This window comes from Crocodylus porosus, unplaced genomic scaffold (genome assembly GCF_001723895.1).
Source record: "Crocodylus porosus isolate Cpor-Errol unplaced genomic scaffold, CroPor_comp1, whole genome shotgun sequence".
In the NCBI taxonomy this organism is placed as follows: domain Eukaryota; kingdom Metazoa; phylum Chordata; order Crocodylia; family Crocodylidae; genus Crocodylus; species Crocodylus porosus.
Window position 1 is genome coordinate 19240097 of NW_017728921.1, and position 17801 is coordinate 19257897.

General features: G+C 41.0%; 1 protein-coding gene across 6 annotated transcripts in view; it reads left to right on the top strand.

Annotated features, from left to right (window-relative positions):
* CIT (citron rho-interacting serine/threonine kinase) overlaps window positions 1-17801 on the top strand; it is a 111429-nt gene that overhangs the window by 13807 nt on the left and 79821 nt on the right. For all 6 annotated transcript variants that reach the window (XM_019539237.1, XM_019539239.1, XM_019539240.1 and 3 more), the window contains exons 7-10: window positions 303-506; window positions 916-1069; window positions 10186-10366; window positions 16953-17058. In XM_019539237.1, the coding sequence (XP_019394782.1) occupies window positions 303-506; window positions 916-1069; window positions 10186-10366; window positions 16953-17058 (645 nt within the window). The remainder of the gene's footprint in view (window positions 1-302; window positions 507-915; window positions 1070-10185; window positions 10367-16952; window positions 17059-17801) is intronic.

Genomic DNA, 17801 nt, shown 5'->3' on the forward strand with positions numbered 1-17801 from the left:
TATTAGTGGCATTTCATTTTAATCATGGAAAAATGTGGATTTTGGGTTACTTTTTTTAATCTGAAAATCGGGGGTTTTTTATTTACCGGAGAAAACCAGGATCCCTGATGATAACTCTGTTGATTATCTTACTCTCTCATTTCTGAGAGAACCTCTACTTATAAATTTACTTAAAGAGTCAGGGAATGTTTGCCTGATGCCTGTCTGTCTGTCTTTATAAGCAAGGTGAAAAATAATTTTGGTGGCATAAACATGCTCGCTAGAAAGGCTTGTCATTTTACGTGCTGTTTCTTTGTTTCCAGGTTAATGCCAAACTGCCTGTTGGTACCCCAGATTACATGGCACCAGAAGTGTTGACAGTGCCGAATGGGGATGGCAAGGCTTTGTATGGTCCTGAGTGTGACTGGTGGTCTTTGGGAGTCATTGCATATGAAATGATTTATGGGAAATCTCCATTCACTGAAGGCACTTCAGCCAAAACCTTTAATAATATCATGAACTTCCAGGTACAGTGAGACCATTCCATATTTCAGTGTAAAGAAATGTAGAACTAAAACCCTATATATTTCTATGGAAGAGGGAGGTAGTAGATGGATTTGTGCCACTATGTCATATTTTAGTTTTGTGATTGCCATATTTTGAAAATGATTTTCATGTTCTCTTGGAATGTAAATTATTTTTAGAAGAAATATCTAAAATTGCTATCTATAGTGCATAAATTAAAAAAGATTTCTTTGCAGTATGCAGTAATATTGATTTTCTTTGTCAGATTTTGATGTTGGCACAAAGTAGAACATTTTTTTCGCACCTTGGACTTAGATTCTTGGGCATATCTAAACATTATGAACCTTAAGAACCTATACATTTTTGGTTTTTTTTTCTTACTGAGCAGAGGTATTTTTTTTTCAAATACAGAGATTTCTGAAGTTTCCAGAGGATGTAAAAGTCAGTAACGAATTTCTTGATCTGATCCAGAGTCTGCTTTGTGGGCAGAAAGAGAGACTAGGTTATGAGGGGCTCTGCTGCCATCCATTTTTCTCTAAAATTGACTGGAATAACATCCGCAATTGTAAGTAGAATAATATTACATGAAAAATAGGTCCTGAAATCTTAGTAACATAGGAACATCAGTAAAATGAACATTTGGTTTGCTTTTGAGCTGAATCCTTATTCACAAAAAGTAGGGGTGTATGGATAAAGATTTCTTGACTGATACCAATAGCCAATTATTAACAAGCCATATCCGCCGATACTGCTCTGACAGCTGATTTATAGGAATGTAGCCTAGCAGTTTGGAGATCAGCATCCTGCTGGTAAGTCTGTTTGGGGGAAGGGGCTTGGGGGGCAGGTGCAGATTAAGGCCCCCATGGTTAGGGAGTGAGTGGGGCAGGTGCTGCCCAGTCAAGGCGGTGAATGGAACCCCAGGGCAGGGCGTGGGATATTACTGTGGGCTGCTTATCCAAGGGGGAGTGAGGGGTGGTGCCCCATCACTGTGGTCACCACCTGGGCAAGGCATGGGGGGCATGTACCCCCCAGATCTGTGCACAGGGCAGAGGTGGGCTGCAAGCTTGGGGCCAGTGGCTGCACCAGCCTCTTCCCATCGGGGATGGTGTTGGGGTTGGGCCAGGGCTGGGAGCGGGACAGGCTCAGCCGCATGGTGTGAACTGTGGCAGTGGTGATGGAAGGGGTGGCTACACAGGGGGGCTACAAAGAATCTTGTGGTGGCCATAGCCCTGCAAGCCCCTCCTAGCATTGCCCCTGCTCAGGGCACTCCACTCTGCTGCCTTTCCCTTGGGAGCCCTGTGCTGGGCACATGCCCCCTGCCTGACTTGCAGCATGGGGCTCCTGAGGGAGAGGCAGCAGAGTGGAGTACCTTGAGCAGGAGCGGTGCTAGAGGGGAGTTGGGGGCTATAGCCACCTGTCCTAGCACCACTGCCACTGCCCACCCCTTTTAACTGAGCCTGCCCCACTCCCGATCACGGCCCATCCCCCTGACCATGAAGAGGCTGCTACAGCCCCTGGCCCTGAGCCCATAGTGGGAAGCCTGCCTCTGCCCCGTGTACAAATCCAGGGGGCACGTGCTCCCCATGCCTCCCCCAGGGGTGCATGCAGCTGTGGGGAGCCGCCTGCATCTCCACCCTGAGCCCTGCCCCAGGGTCCCATTCACTGCCTTGTCTGGGCAGCACTTGCCCCTGCCCTACTCCCTCCCTTACTGTAGAGGCCTCAATGTGCCCCCCCTGCCCCTTCTCCTCCCCATGCCTCTTCACCCTCCAGAGACTTACTGGTTGGATGCTGCTCTCCAAGTTGCCTGGCTGCATTCCTGGCCGCATGCATGCATGCAGCATTTATCGGTGACATCGGCTACATTGGCCAAAAAAAGACAATAGGTGATAATATTAAATTTCCTTTCGTTGGTGCTGATCTGATTTGCGACTGATATCTCAGTCCATCTCTACAAAAAAAGCAGTATAACTGTATGAGAACAGATGTGTTTTGCAGAACTATTATTTTTCTCTGTTTTGTGCATAGGAGGCATTCATAAATTGTAAGTTACAGTTGTACAGGTGAGAATTTTAAAAAGCACAAGATAGAGTTTGATAATTTTATGAATGGGATGACATGATATGATTGGTTACAATAACAAGGAACTGGACTGGTGACTGAGAAGATCCCTTCCAATTTTTGCCTCTATGTAAAAGTGTGGATGGTTGCAACTTTTTCCTACTCCAGTTTGACTGTCTTCACTTTGACTGGGAAATTTTTTTAGCTCTCTCTCTCTTTCCCTCCACTGTGATTCAGTTTATTATGTGAACCATATTCCTTTTACCTTCTCTGTGTATAAACTTGTGTCATGAAATCATAGAAAATGAGGGTTGGAAATCACCTCAGGAGGTCATCTAGTCCAATCTACTGCTCAAAGCAGGACCATCCCCAATTATCATTACAGCCAAGGCTGTCAGGATCAGAGTAAAGAATGGAGTTTTTGCTACTAGAAATTAGTTAGTACAAGGATTCTCTAACTCTTTCTTGGTGTAGACTGACATCTATTTAAGGATTATATTTTTCTTTTTCGTTGTTAATACTACTGTTTACAATTACATAAGCCACCTTCTTATATTTAGAAAACCCCTAAGACAAATACTTGTACATGCAAGCAGTGGTTGTAATATCAGGAAAGTAATTCTATTTGGCAGCTGGAAATAGTGAGGCACTAGTACCATGTGAGAAGCAAGTACTCTGCAAACCATCTCGGTCTCTGAAACTATCATTTTTGGAACATTGTTTACAATTAAATAAACCAAATGATTTTGGGTCATGAATTGTATCTTTCTTATGTTTTTAAAGGAGTCGAACACATTGATGCTTAATAAACTGAGGAGCAAATTTCCTGGATAGTTTATGGTAGTGTAAGAGTTATGATGTAGTCATGATGGTCCATAAATTATGCGAGAGGCAAGGATTTCTTAGGGAGATATCTTTTATAGGACCACCTGTCAGGGGTAGGCAGTTATTTTGGTTGGTGAGCCACTTAATGTGTTTTGGTGGGCTGTCAAGGACTGCATGCACAAAATATTTCAGATGATATAATTTAACAAATCATATACTGAAAATCAATGATCTACTATAACATATTTTAATTATATTTAAAAAAATATTTTCTGTCCTGATTTATGTTTTTTTTTAATAGTGTACATAGAGGCAATTGCATAATAGCTCAAAATAAAGTCTTACTCTTGTGTGATGGGGTACGTGTGTGGGTGTTTGTGTGGGGGTGGGGGGCACAGGTGTGTGCACGTGGGAGAAAACAGTTAAAGCTGTGTCTATGTCCAAATCTCTGAATCTTTCCGAATCTCTTTGAATTGATTTGGAGGGTTCCGATTTTGTTTTGAAGAGATTAAAGGGTCCTCTGATTTAGTTTGGAGATTCAGCCACTGAATTGGGCCGAATCTCTACTGAATTGAATCGGGGAACAAAGCTTCACACAGCCCTACTGCTCAACTCTTCCTGCCTCCAGCAGCTCTTCCTCCTCCTCCTGCCCCTAATGTGTTGTTCCAGGCAGGGGGGAAACTGCAGCTGTGTTGCTCCTGCCCCACTGTGTTGGACTCTGGCTCTAGCTCCTGGCCACCGTCCACCCATTTTGTTGCCCACAGGTGGCTGCTTGTTGTGTTGGGAGGGCAGAGTGGCTGGAAGATGTCCAGGAGCTGGAGTTGGAGCCCTGTGCGCTGGGGCAGAAGCTACTTGGCTGTGGTTTCCCCCTGCCTGGAGCAGTGAAGGAGGAGGAGCCACTGGAGGCAGAGGGAGTTGAGCAGTGCTTGTGCAGCCACAGCAGCAGTGTTGTGTGTGCTGGGCGGGTGAGGGTGGGAGTGTGGTGTGGGCTTCCCCAGGCGGGAGCAAGCAAGGCTCAGCTTCATGCAGAGTACTGTGGGAGCAGCTGCAGGCTGGATACAGTCAATCGGCAGGCAGTATATTGTCCACTCCTTAACTGTGTAGTTGCAATTAAAGTTAGACAGGCTTTCTGCATTTGAAGAATGCCTTGCATTCAGCAGCTTGTCTAACTATCCCAGCTACGTAGTTGGTCCAATAAAAGATATCACCCTAAGAAAGTTCTGCCTCTTGATAGTTTATTAAATCAATTCCACAAGTTTCAGATGACTATTTATCTGCTTATCTTGTGGGGCTGAATATCAACGTTTTCTTTTTTCAAGAATCTCAAACTCTATTAAAAAACATTGGTACTAGCTTATACTTAAGAAGCACTCCATTACTGTTGTGCTTGCACCCCTCTAAGTACCAGGATAATCGATTTGAATTTCAGATTTCAGTTTAGGATTTGAGCCATTAAAGGATCTTTTGTTTGATATTGTTGTTTGGCGTTATGGCAATGTAAGATGTTTTGTTTTGCACATAAAGCTGGACCTTCCACTTTATGAAGTTTCCAGCCTCTATAGGTTCTGGTAGCAGGAGAATGTAGGTTTTAGTAAATTCAGTCAGCCAGCATAATCTGCTTCAGTAGATATCTGAAACATTTTTAATGTTAATTTGCACCTTATCAAAAGTGTGTTTGTGAAACAATAAAATGTTTGTCCATTATATTTGCTTACACTAGCTTTTGGAAGACTAAAGCAGCAGCTCTCAACCGGGGTGAGGAGAGGGGGTCCTGTGCCCTCCTGGAGGGCCACGAGCAGGTTTCAGGGGCCCACCCGGCCTGGCCCGACCCTCCATAGGAAGGGACAGTGAAGGGTGGGGTGGAATGAAAGTTGGGTTAATAGGTAGAGTAATTTTGTTTTTCCCTTTTAATAATCAGGGGTGAACAGGAAAATTCAAAATGTAATCCTTTCAAACATTTGATAACACCCTAAAAAGAAATGCACAGAAGAAGCAAGGTATGATCTGCAGCTTGCTACTGATCCAAATATTGCATGCTAAACATTTTTTAGGCAGGCAAGGTTCTTTGGGTAGATGTGATATCTTTTATTAGACTAACCGAGTCTAATAAAAGAGAAAAGTTTGCAAAAACTTTTTTCCAGCAAGTCAGTTGGTCTAATAAAAGATATTACATCTACCCAAAGAACCTTGCCTGCCTATGTCCTTAGACCAACACCTTGTTGCTATGGTGAGTTGTGCCCCTGCTGCTGCTGGGTGGGGAGGAGGTGCCTCACCTTGGCAGCCATGGTGGTGCAGCTCTCCCTCACACACTGGGTCTGCCTGCTGGGCCATGGAGGCAGCTCCTGCCCACAGCTGGTCTGGCCCAGATGCAGCCCTGCGCCATTCTGTGGGTGCAGAAATCTGTGGGGGGCATGTACCCCTTATCCCCTGCTGCACAGTCTGTGTCCCCTGCCCCTCTGCCAAGTTGCCTGTGGCTCCCTCATCTTGTGGTCTGTGCCCCCCTGCCCCCTACTGTGTGGCCTGTGCCCCCACCCCCTGCCCCCATAGATTTACTTGCAGGGAGCTGTGAGAGCTGCTGTCCACCTGGCTGCCACATTCATGTGTGTGGATGTGCATGTGGTGCCCCCTGCCTCCAATTGCCCTTCCCTGCTCCACATGCAGCCCCTTGCAGCCTGAAACTCTGCCAGCCTGGAAGGTGAAATCCACAGTTTCCCATTTTTTTCTCCTTTAAAGGGGAAAATCCATGATTGCTTCTCAGCTTCTTGTGGGCTAAGATCAAGTTCTTTCTTAGTCCATTTGATACCTGATGCAATACAGGTTGGGAAGTGTGCTGCTCACAGAAGATATTTTAGGAAGTTCATTGTCTTCAGAGAACAAAATAACGTACTAAGGTTAGCTTCTGTTTCTGATAGTGAATACTGCTTTAAATAGGTTAGGCCTGTGTTTTTACATCTTTCCTCATACTGTTGTTCAGTTAGTCTCTTTTAGATTAAATATCCTTAAAGATATCATTCAGAGCAGATGCTATAAATTGTTTTTTTCCTTTAATAACTCCAGTAGGTATTTTAAAACACTAGAGAGAATAATGCTAAAGCTACTTGGAAAGGTTGTGTAAATTCTTGACTCCAGGAAGAATATATAGATCACCTGACAGGTCAAGAAAAGATATATTTCTGTTCTGTGGAAAGGTTCTATTGTTCCTCTAAATCCCCTATTCCAATAAAGTCTTTCACTGACCCAGGGGAAATGCAATATCCAGTCTCTGAAGTTACATGGAAATAATTTGAAATGATGGAATGACCCTATTAAGGTAATATTTGTTGAAGTAGCCGTAAGTCTACATACTGACACACCGTTTAAAAAACTGTTTTTCCTCAGAAGAGCTATTTAGATTCATCTTAAAGATTATGATAAACTGGATAGTGTACTACAGTGATATATATATATATTAAACTACCAATACCCCTTTACCTCCAAAAGTCATTCTTTGGAACAGATGGGTGAGGGTTATAGCCTTCCTTGTGAGATGGATATCTGGGCATATGATGGATTTTTATGCAGTATACAACTGGAAGGTATATAAAAGCTGAGCAGAACATATATACTTATTTGCCACATATCAGAGGCAGAAAATAATCCATACACTGATCAGATTTATATGACTTGAAGTATCAGGATTAGATTCTTATCTGAATAGTATAGTTTTGTCACCTGTTGAATACACCTAGAGGGAGTAGAAAATATCTTGCAGGGTAGAATGGTGTGCATTCTCCATTCATTTCACAGTCTTGGCTTGAGCTTGGGTGAGTTTCTTCCTTTCTGAGAAGCAACTGGGAATATTCTGGATACATAATATCACTTTTGTATTCACTAGTGCTCATTCTGCTGCTCTGAGGTTACATAGTTGGATAGGGATGGGACTCGGATTTTAAACAGGAAGTAAGAATCCAGTTTATTCAAAGCTCCCCTTGCACAGAACCCTTGTGTAACAACCAGATTCTTCCCTTTTCTATACTTTTAAGGCTTGCAGTTTATCCTATAGGCATTTTTATTGGGTAAGGAAATTCCTTTGTGGTAGGAATAAAAGAATCTGAAGTCATTACCAAGTAATTAGCAAAGCCAAACCAGCAGAGCGGATCTGCGCATCATCTCTTTCCTTCTCTCCTGTGAGTTTGCTCTCATCTACAGTGGCATGAAACCTCTTCAAATGTAGCTCTTTCACTTTTGGTCAGTGTTAGCTGTTCTGATGCATTTACAACCAGAAGTGTCTTTGCTGAATGACTTCCTAGTCACATTTTTTTTCCTTTTCTATTGTTTCTTGATAGTAATAATGTAACAAGGTTATAAAGAAGTGCTTTTGAGCAGTGTTAGCTTGGTAATTGCTCTTCTCAAATGAGTGCCTCCCCAGGAGGTGCAAAGTAGAGGGCAAATTCAGGTTTTTTCTTTTCATTTTGCTTTCACTATCTTTCTTTTCTGTAGACCTCTCCTTAAACCTCAAAATGAATAACTGAATAAAATGTGATCTTAACTCTATTTAAATTGGACATTCTTTAATTTTTGTAGTCCGAGTTGGGCCTTCTGTAAGATTTTTACTGGTAAGAGGAAAGATTTTGTTGAATTGCTTGAGGCTGATTTATGGTCTCTCTTCCTATCTCCATCTATCCATGGCTCTCTCTGTATGTATGTGTTATGTGTATTTTTGTATATAAGTAGGTAAGTAGGTAGGTATCTGTAACTTTTTACCTTCCTGGTAAAAGGTGAAACTCTAGTTATCTCTTTTTCAAAGCTAAAAAAAAAAATCTGCCAAACATTTTTTATATGGAGATAAGAGATGTGTTTGGCTAACCAAGAGGGGTTCTAGACTTTACTATATGAATGAGGTAGTTTGCTCCTTCCTGTGTTGTTTAGCATCATTAATTCATTTTTACCCTCAAATATTAGATTAAAAAAGCCAAAACATTTTTATGGAATACCATTTGTATGAAAGATGCTATAATTAATGAAGTTGAATTGTTTTCAGTTGCTCTTGTGCTTGTATGAATGAAATTAGAGAACAGAAGAGCCATATTGGACACTAATTCACAGCATAACAGAGTTCCTGGCAAATATTAATTAGATTTAAAAAAAAAGAAAAATTAGAAATTTCAGAACTTATTAACCTGATACAAACAAAGAAGACTTAAAAGCTCTGAAGACTGTCTGAGAGGTAAAATGATGTATTTTTAATGCATGCTTCTTAATTTTGGGTTTTCCTCCATTCACCCCACTCTGTGCTTGAGACTACTGTGTGTGACAGAATCTTGCCTGCTTCATGGAGTTTTCTTCCTTTTCCCTGCTTGGAAGCAGTTCCAGGATGGCTCCCTGGAGAGTCACTAATGAAGCATGCATGTGTTGTTGCAATTTAGTGATTTAAGCAGGCTGATTTTTGCCTATTAATGCTGGTCTGGTGATTATCTTAAGCATAAATTTGTATAGAAAGTAAAGAGTTAAAAACAGGGCTGTGAAAGGCTTTGGCAACCTAGAGGGAGCTAGCAAGCTCCAGCAGTGACTCATTCTGCTTGTGTCAGTCAGATAAGCATCAGCATCTGTCATGAATGTAGGCAGGTAGGGTTAAACTCAGAGCATGCACAGAGTGAGGAGCAGGGAGCCTGCACTGCAGGGGCTGTAATGTTTGTTCCTGGTTCTTCAATTCTCATCAGCCCTTCAGCTACAGGAGATCTATACTGGATCCATGGTAACGGTTTTAGCACACTGCACTTCCATCAGCTTGTAACAATGAGCTGTGTTCAAGTTGCTGACTGAAGAGCTGTCTCCTTCACAGAGCAAAAGAGAGCTTAGTAGATTTTCAGTGAGTTTAGGACCTAAGTGATGAAATGTTTAAAAAAAAAATTTCCTGGGAGGGAACATGATTTAATAAGGTAGGAATTGCACAGCAGGCTTTTACATTCATTCTTTTCACTCACATAGCCAAACCAGCAGGGAACCAGGGTGCTGCACATCATTTAAAAGAACTTTTGTTTCTTTGGCTTAATTAAATTGCAGCAAATGTTAGAAAATGGGCTGAAATTAAACAACTGCAAGTTAAGCTGTCACCAATGTAGACATTAGGGTAAGAAGTTATAATTCCTGCCAATGAGATCTTTATTCAAAGGTGATTGTATTGGAGCCAGACTGCAGTGGTGTCCCACCAAGAGTTCCAAATCCCTAGTAAACTATCTTGGGGGAATAATCCTTATTTCTTTTTCTCCCCTTTTCAAGAGCTGTTTGAATTTATTAGCTACAGCTTGTTGAAATCTTCCAGGAACAAGACCAATTTATTGGTAACAGGACCAGAAATCAGTACTGGGAGTGCTTTAAATAGCGAGGATAGGCAGAAATGATCTGTTAGCTGGCCAGCAAGGTAGCAGACTATATTCTCATGTAATATTCTATTCTACTAATTGGGCAAATTTAGAGAGAGCTTTCTTTTTCTAGAAGGATCAGGAACAAATGACCTTTAAATATAGTAGGTATTTTTTATGCTGGTTCCTTTTGGTGTTAGTTAACATACCTGTGTTAAAAAGAAAACCAGTTTAACCAGCATGGGAGACATTCTGCCTGCAGAATGGTAGCCATGTTGGTAGCTGAGGGGTTAATCTCTTGTTGCTGTAATACGATTTGAGAGCAGCAGCTCAGTCTGCTTGTGTTAGCAAGATTAAAAGCAGGAGCTGCAGTGCCATTGCAAGCACTGGATGAGTGGGACTGTTGCAGAGTGAACTGTAGCTGAATTTTGTCTTTTCTCCTTGCTTTTTTCACCAGCTCCTCCCCCCTTCGTTCCTACCCTCAAGTCTGATGATGACACCTCAAATTTTGATGAACCAGAGAAGAATTTGCGGGTTTTATCCTCTCCGCGCCAGTTGAACCCAGCAGGTTTTTCTGGTGAAGATCTGCCATTTGTGGGGTTTTCATTTATCAAGACACTGGGGATCCTCAGATCAGAGTAAGTAGAGGTTACTGTTTAAGTGAAAAGGATTGTTAGAAAATCAGCATTTGTAGCAGGTTGGGGGAGGTGGTGGAAAGCAGCTCTGAACTGGCCTCCACTCTGCTTTAGGAAAGCTGTTGGCTTGAGGCTTTATCTGTTGCTGCTGTGATCGTACATCTGATACTGTTCTCTGAGTCTGAAAATGAATTTTCTATAATTGTGATTTAGTTACTTTCTTTTAGTTAGGGCTGCTGTTGTCTGGAGGGGAGTGGGTGGCTTGATTTCTGGTATTGCAGATCTTTGGAAGAGGACTTCGGATATTGAAGTGAGGGTGTGTTTTATTGGGTCAGAGATGCAGAGGCTGGGCACCACCGGATTGTGGGGTGGGGGAGGAGAAGTAGGGAGAGTGAGGCTGGGTCAGTGATCCACAGAGAGAGAGCTCCAGTAATCTGGGAACATGTGGTGATGGACCAGTGAACCAGAGATTGAGCTTCACTGAGCTGGCAGGATGTACTGCTCGGTCGAGTTAAATGCTGAGCCTGGGCATTGCTGTATTAGTATATTATGGGGTCAGAGATCTGCATGAACTGTGTTGGCCTTGAACATATGATGAGATAAAAAGCTCTAGAAAAAATATCTTTATTTGGGAAGTAAAGATTTTGTAATGAAAACTGAGACAGGGAGAGGAAGAATAGCATAGTGCAAACCCTTTGACATGATGGGTGCATGGCTTATGGTATTAGAGTGAATGAGAAAGCATTAGTGCAGCACATCAATTTGAGAAGTCCTTACCCCAGTACCAGAAGGCCTTTGAGGCTTTAGCTGATTGGGTGACTCAACATACTAAGGTATTATATTTTAATGTCAACCATTGTTTTTCATTGCTGCTAATTGGTCCCCACTGGGAATTAAAACTGACAATATGTCTTAATCAAGTTATAATGTCTCTTGTCATGTTGGTTGTGCTACTAAAAGTACTAGAACTAAATTTGGTGGTATCTTGGCATCCCTGATCTTTCCAATGTTGTGAATCAAGGTTATATGATAGCTAGGCTAGTAATAAGGGAACCACTGACTGTCCTTCCAGTATGTGTTGCCTTCAGGGTAGAGGATGGAGAAGAGGAAGGCGTAATAACAATTGAAAGAAGGAATGTAATCTATTAGGGTGTTATCTAACATTATCAACAGAAGGACTTTTGGGGAGATGCATGGTAAATAACACCTGGAGATGTGTGGGGTTAAAATCTTTCTCGAATTATGATGTTGATCTATCCCTACATAGACTTCCATGTGACAGAACCAGAATGTCATTCATCTAACTGTCAGTAGAGGCCCCATACTGGATTTGTGTGTGTGTGTGTGTGTGTGTGTGTGTTGGAGCCCCAGTACAAAAAGAGAGCATTTGAGGTTAAATCTCAGGTGCATTGGCGTATCTCTGGTGTTTAAAGGCTCAGCTTAACATAGGTGCTGCAGGTCAATGCTGGTCTGTTTTCTCAATGATATTTTGGATAGTAAGTGGTACATCTGACAGATAAACCTGTCTGCTGATGTTTAATTTTGGGTTTTAGTAGTAAAATAGTAAGGGTTCAGCTGAAGTGGGCCAAAATTTAATATGTGATGGAGGAATTATGATGGCTGAAGTCATGTTGCATTGTCTCTTGTATCCTCATTTCTCTCATGTTAGAATACAAAAACAATGTCTTATTAAGATTATTTTGGAGAAAAATGAAGTGTAAGAAGATTCTGTTTTAGAGGACATACCCTCCATAATTTCAAACAGGATTTTTATAAATTAATTTTAGGCTTTGCCTTGGCAGCATGCTCTTGCTTTTTATTTAAGGAGGGGCTATTAAATATGAGGACTGTATGGAGACTCCATTATGTCATTTATTTCAACTAGCACAGTAGCTAGTGAGCTCCCTCTATCCTGTTGCTGGTGCCTGAAGTAAGGATGACTTCTTATTTATGATGAAGTGCCTACTCTGCTTTATAGAGCAAATAAGATATATTACTTACCCCAAGGCATTTAACAACCTAATTCCAGACCAGTAAATGAGCAAGAACTATAGATAGTTACAGAAGCAAAACTTAGAAAAGCTTGTGTCCTTGTTAGTCTTAAGTAGGATGATTTCTTTGGCAACTATGATGTCCTAACTCATTGTTGAAGAATTTAAGTTTTTATTTACCCCTCACCCCCCAATAAGTTTGGTTGCTAAGTGATGCAGAGCTGTTCTCCTGTATCTGCAAATGGATAGCTAATGCCTTTGCTGCTGCTCACAGCTTGGCCAAGTAGCTGTAGAGTGTAATTAATTAGGTCCTCATAACTTTCCCTGCTTCTGTTCAGAACCTAGTGGGCAGTAGCCAGCTACCAAGGGCCATTCTGCTTTCACATTGCTGCTACTGCTTAGTAAAGCCAGAAGGAGCAACAGGTGAGGTAGGCACTTGGATTTCTGGTGGCTAAGTAGCACCCAAAAAGCAGGGCAAGGGAGGACTAAACTAGCAGAAATCTGTTTATTTAGTCTTTTCCTCCCTGCTGATTACACTTTCTGTGCCAATAAAGAATTTGGGCCAAGGAGCTTGAAGGGTGTCTGGGTTTTCAAATTTATCAGATACCTAGGCTGATACAAAATGGGGAACCCTTAAGCCAGAGGGACATAGCTTGTTTAAATATCTTGGGTCCTGTCCCCTTCTGAGCAACAGAGCTTGGCACTAGTATGTTACCTCAGCCTTTGCTGGTTAGAGTTTCTTCAACTTTTATCTCTCTCTCAGATATTTGATCCAGCCACTTGTAGGTCTCTGATAAAGTGTTTCAGCCTTGGAAAGGGTGGAAAGGGAAAACAAAGGCTTCAAAAGTATGCTGTCATTTGTTTACTGTATTTCACATCTTAATGATATCATTGTTTTGTGTTGAGGAATTTTTAGGCTGGAATAGGCGCTTAAGAGAAAGCAGAAAACAGATAAAAAACCTGGAGGAGGGGAAGAGTATGGATGATGAATAGAGCATGAGGGATGGAGGAGGGGGACAACTGGTTGGGGAGGATGGAGGAAAAGATTTGTATATTGGGGCCAGAATTAGGATAAGGAGCACTATGACATCTAGGAGAAGGAAGAAGCATCAGTTGGAGGCTTCTGAGACTGGGATAAAATAAGGAAGAAGGAAGAGGTATAATACAGGGTGATCTATGAACTTCCATCTCCTGCACCCTTTTGTTCATTTTTCTACTTTTTCCTGTAGTGATTTTTTTTTTTCTCAACAGAATATTAGAAGAGAAGCCCTTGCACAATGAACATTCTTGCACCATTTGCTTCAGTTGTTCTAAGATCATTAGATAACTAGCTTAAGCAAACTCATTTAGACACATTACTCACAAAGATATTTTTTCCTCTTGAAAATATGGCACAATCAGCATGGTTAACATTTGCTGTCATAGACTTGACTAAGACTTGAAGGTTTTAGCATCCTTTCCATTGCAGTTTTCTTATTTATGAGTTGATTACCCTTTGTTGTTAATCAGTTCTTCACACCTCAGAGGAAATTGCAGACACTACTCTGTTGTGCTGAGAAAACTGACCCCTGATTTAACAGTTAATTGAATTAAATATTTTGAGACAGTACCAATTGAGTGATAAGTTTGCATGGTGGCTTTTGCTGTCATATTGAATATGTTTAATTTCTGAGATAACGCTGACTGAAGAGGAATATAACAATGACCTTACAACATGCTTATTTCACATCTTGTCATAATCTGTTGGGACTGTGTAGCTCTATGACAAGGCTTCTGTTAGGTTAGTAAGAATCCCATTTCTCTTGATTACTTTCTCTTCTTGAGACTTAAAGGTGGTAGGGGTTGTCATGAAGCAATCTTACAATAATTTGCATGAAAGGAGAAATTAACTTCAGTGGTCTTTTTCAGCTTTTAACTGCACGTATCGCAATTCTTGTTAGAAATCAGTGTCATGGGATGTTGAGATGTGCTGATTCCCTATGGTAGGTGGTGGGATTATCCCTTGAGTGGTACACGCATTTTGAAGGTATTTCTTAATTTAGGGGTGCTATGGGGACAGGGACGAAGGGGAAGATTGCCATCTTTTTCTTCCTCTTTTTTTTCTTCCCAACAAGTACACTGTACCTGAGAAGCATGCCAAAACCACTTAATGACATGCCAAACTTTGGTCAGAAGATGTCAGTTGAGAGTAACAATACACTCTGTCCTGTCTTGTCACTCTTATATTGAATAGTGTGTCATATCAGCATTTTCAGTATTCTTTCATAGATTCTACCCTTGTATCCCCAGTGTTGTAGTACATTTAGACCTTTTAGCTGGCTCTCCAGGAGAATGTCTGAATTGTAAAATGGCCTCCACTATATAATGAACACGTTCCTTTTAAAAAAGCACCAAGGGAAGAAACTGAAGTATCAAAATGAAGTAGTGCTGCAAGTGGAACATGTATCCCCATCTTCATTAGAACCAGCTAACATTTACAGGGCTAGTGCCTGTGGTTCAAGTTGAATCAAAAAGGCAATGACTAATATGATTCTTTTAAAAATGGCTTTAGCTGAAGTAGTTCAGAAATCTAAAGTTAATATTTTAATGCTAAAAAATTGTCAGAACTATCTCATTACACATTTGCAGCTACTTACATTTGTATGAATTACATTTTAAAGCGGATTACTTAGCATCTTTTTTGGTTAATGTGCGCTTTACTTTTTATTTTTAGGCTGTTTTTCTCAGCTATCCATTTTTAGCTTTGTTGTATGCTCAGCTGTGATGGGGTTTAATAAGCATTTTTCTCAGATGGTAGGTTGCCTTTTTTCTGTAAGAGTATAGTGATATTTTGATAAATTGATTTTTAAAGATGATAAACTGTGGGATTGGATTTATTAAACTAGTGGGGATCAACCTTTTTAGCAGGTATGCCACAAGCTAGCCCTGTACTCTCATTGAGGGCCATCCCTGATCCCTGCCTGATCTGCTGCTCTGCTTTTTGCTCCTTGTCCTATCTGCTGTCTACCCCCTCTCTGATCTGCCATGTGCTACACACAGAGGCTGGTCATGCCACTTGTGGCACACATGCCACAGGTTGACCACCCCTGGGTTAGCCTACCAATAGAACTAAACCTAACAAAAGTATTCACATTTAAGATTTATTCTTTTAATAAGTTGTGATCATATCCTGTCAATTGATATGGGAGGATGCATTCTCTTAATAGGTTTATTTCTTTATTAGGTAACTTAAAAAAAGATGTGATTGGATTAGAAATTTCTATATGGTTTGGAATCAGTGGACTGTGCTATATTTACATGTTCATATTGGGACTGGGTTTTCAAATGGCTTTGGTTGCACTCCTTGAGATCTATTTTGTTCCATATGTACAGCTATAGCAGTTTCATAAAAATCCATTTTTTGTCTTGTGTGTGACTAATACCCTGTGTGTTTCTGTCAACTGGGAAGTACATTTTCTCAAAAAATGGTCGTAGTGGAATCAAACTTTCCTTGGTATAAGAAGAGATACTGTTGCTGTGTGTGGGTGTGTGGCTGTGTGCAAAGAGCTGCTTGAAGCTCATTTCTCTCCATGGGGATAACTGGCTGCATACCAAAGCTGTGGCCAGGAGAAGCAGTAAAGCAATGTGTGGGCAGACTGCAGGTTCTTTTATTAGCACCTTCATTGTACATCTAAAATCTCAACAGTAAGTGAGCACTAGGCTTCTTCTATTAAGTTTGGCTCCATCATTAACTGCTTAACTATCTAGTTTGAATTGTGCTGTGTTATAGAGACTAGTGTCTGTTGAATGCAGATTTTTTATGATTTTATATTTAGTTGTATATTTGAATCAGACTTAAAAGAAACCCTATTTGTTTTAAACTACAAAATCTGCTCAGCATTGCAAGGAATTACTTCTAAAGCTTTTTTAGAAGGAATTTAAAACCAACTGATACGGTTATCTCTTTAGCTCTCTCTTGTGTGCCTCTTGGCTCCTAAAGACAATGCTACTCGATTTTCTGGAGTCAAACAACAGCAAATGCTGTAATTAAATAGATTTTCCTCATGAGTCACAAATTATAGGTGCAATTCTGAAGTTCTGAAATGTGGGTAACCATATCAGTTTTGATTAGGCCAGAAATGGGGCATTAAGAGATGGCTTGGTTATGGTTTGAATCCTTCAGTAATAGAGAAGAAGCTAAGCAGAAGGAAAATCCGCTTGCTGTGGATCAGGGCAAGGCCTGTTGAGTCTTCAAGTGTGTTTTTTAATGCTATTTTTTTTCAAAAGTATTTAACGTTGTGCAGCAGGCAATGAATTTTCAGAAAACTAACTTCTTGAGTGGGTAAAAATATTTTGACTTTTGGCTTCATCACACTTGTAAATATATACAAGAATCATAAAAGAATGCCTGCTGTGTCTCATTGTTTTACATGATGAGAGGAGTTGCAAGGTGTTTAATGACATAAAGTGTTGATTGACCTAGCTGTTATACCATAGTACTTGCTTTATCTTTCACTTAATCCTAGTGTTTGCTTGGCGGTAAATTAGGCTGTTTTTAAATGGAGATTCTTGTATCCTTTTTTTCTATATTTATGCATTGTTTGGCTTTATTCTTTTAGGTCTGTTGTTCCAAGTTTGGACTCTCCAGCCAAAATCAGCTCCATGGAAAAGAAACTCCTTCTCAAGAGCAAAGAGCTCCAAGACACCCAGGACAAGTGTCATAAGGTATTTATTTATGCGATTGGCCATCCTCATTGCTCCAGGAATCTACAACCAATGTATACCAAGGGATCTGTCAGATGCTGCTGATCATCAGGATCTGTGGTGGGCAAAGTGCTTTTCCTTCAGTGAAGTGGCTTCCTGTTCATTACAGAGGGAAATGACCTTAGGCTATGCCTTTGCTCTAGATACATTAATCTTAACAAGAGGAAGCTCTGGATTTTAAACAGCCCTTTTCTCAGCATGACACAGACAACTGCTTCTTCCAGCAGGCGGCGTTTATTCCTCATCAGTTGCAGCGGTTCTGTTCTGAGTGCTACAAGTCTCTCTTCCTAGTCCTGCAACTTCTACTTACGTAACTGTTACTACTTCATTGATTACAGTGAACATTTTACAACAGTTACGGTTCCTGAGTAAAAGGAACTTACTGGAATCTATTCAAACTCACTGCTTTTTTGAGACTTTTATGAGTGCAATTATTTGTCTCCCTGCTCTGTGCTGGATTTGACCATTTGTCCCTCACAAGGAGATGGGGGGGAACCATCTTCTGGTCCAACATGGATTTGGGATAAAGTTAAAGTGATCCATCTCTGCAAATCAGGTGAAAAATGATTGTGGCTTCTTTGCTAACTGGGGTTCGAAGAATGACTGAATACGAACAAGCAGCTTGAATGAATGGGGTGACTTAGACTTACTTCCTGTCCTTAAGAAGAACTGTGAATTCCCAGGAGCAGACACAATGGTATTGG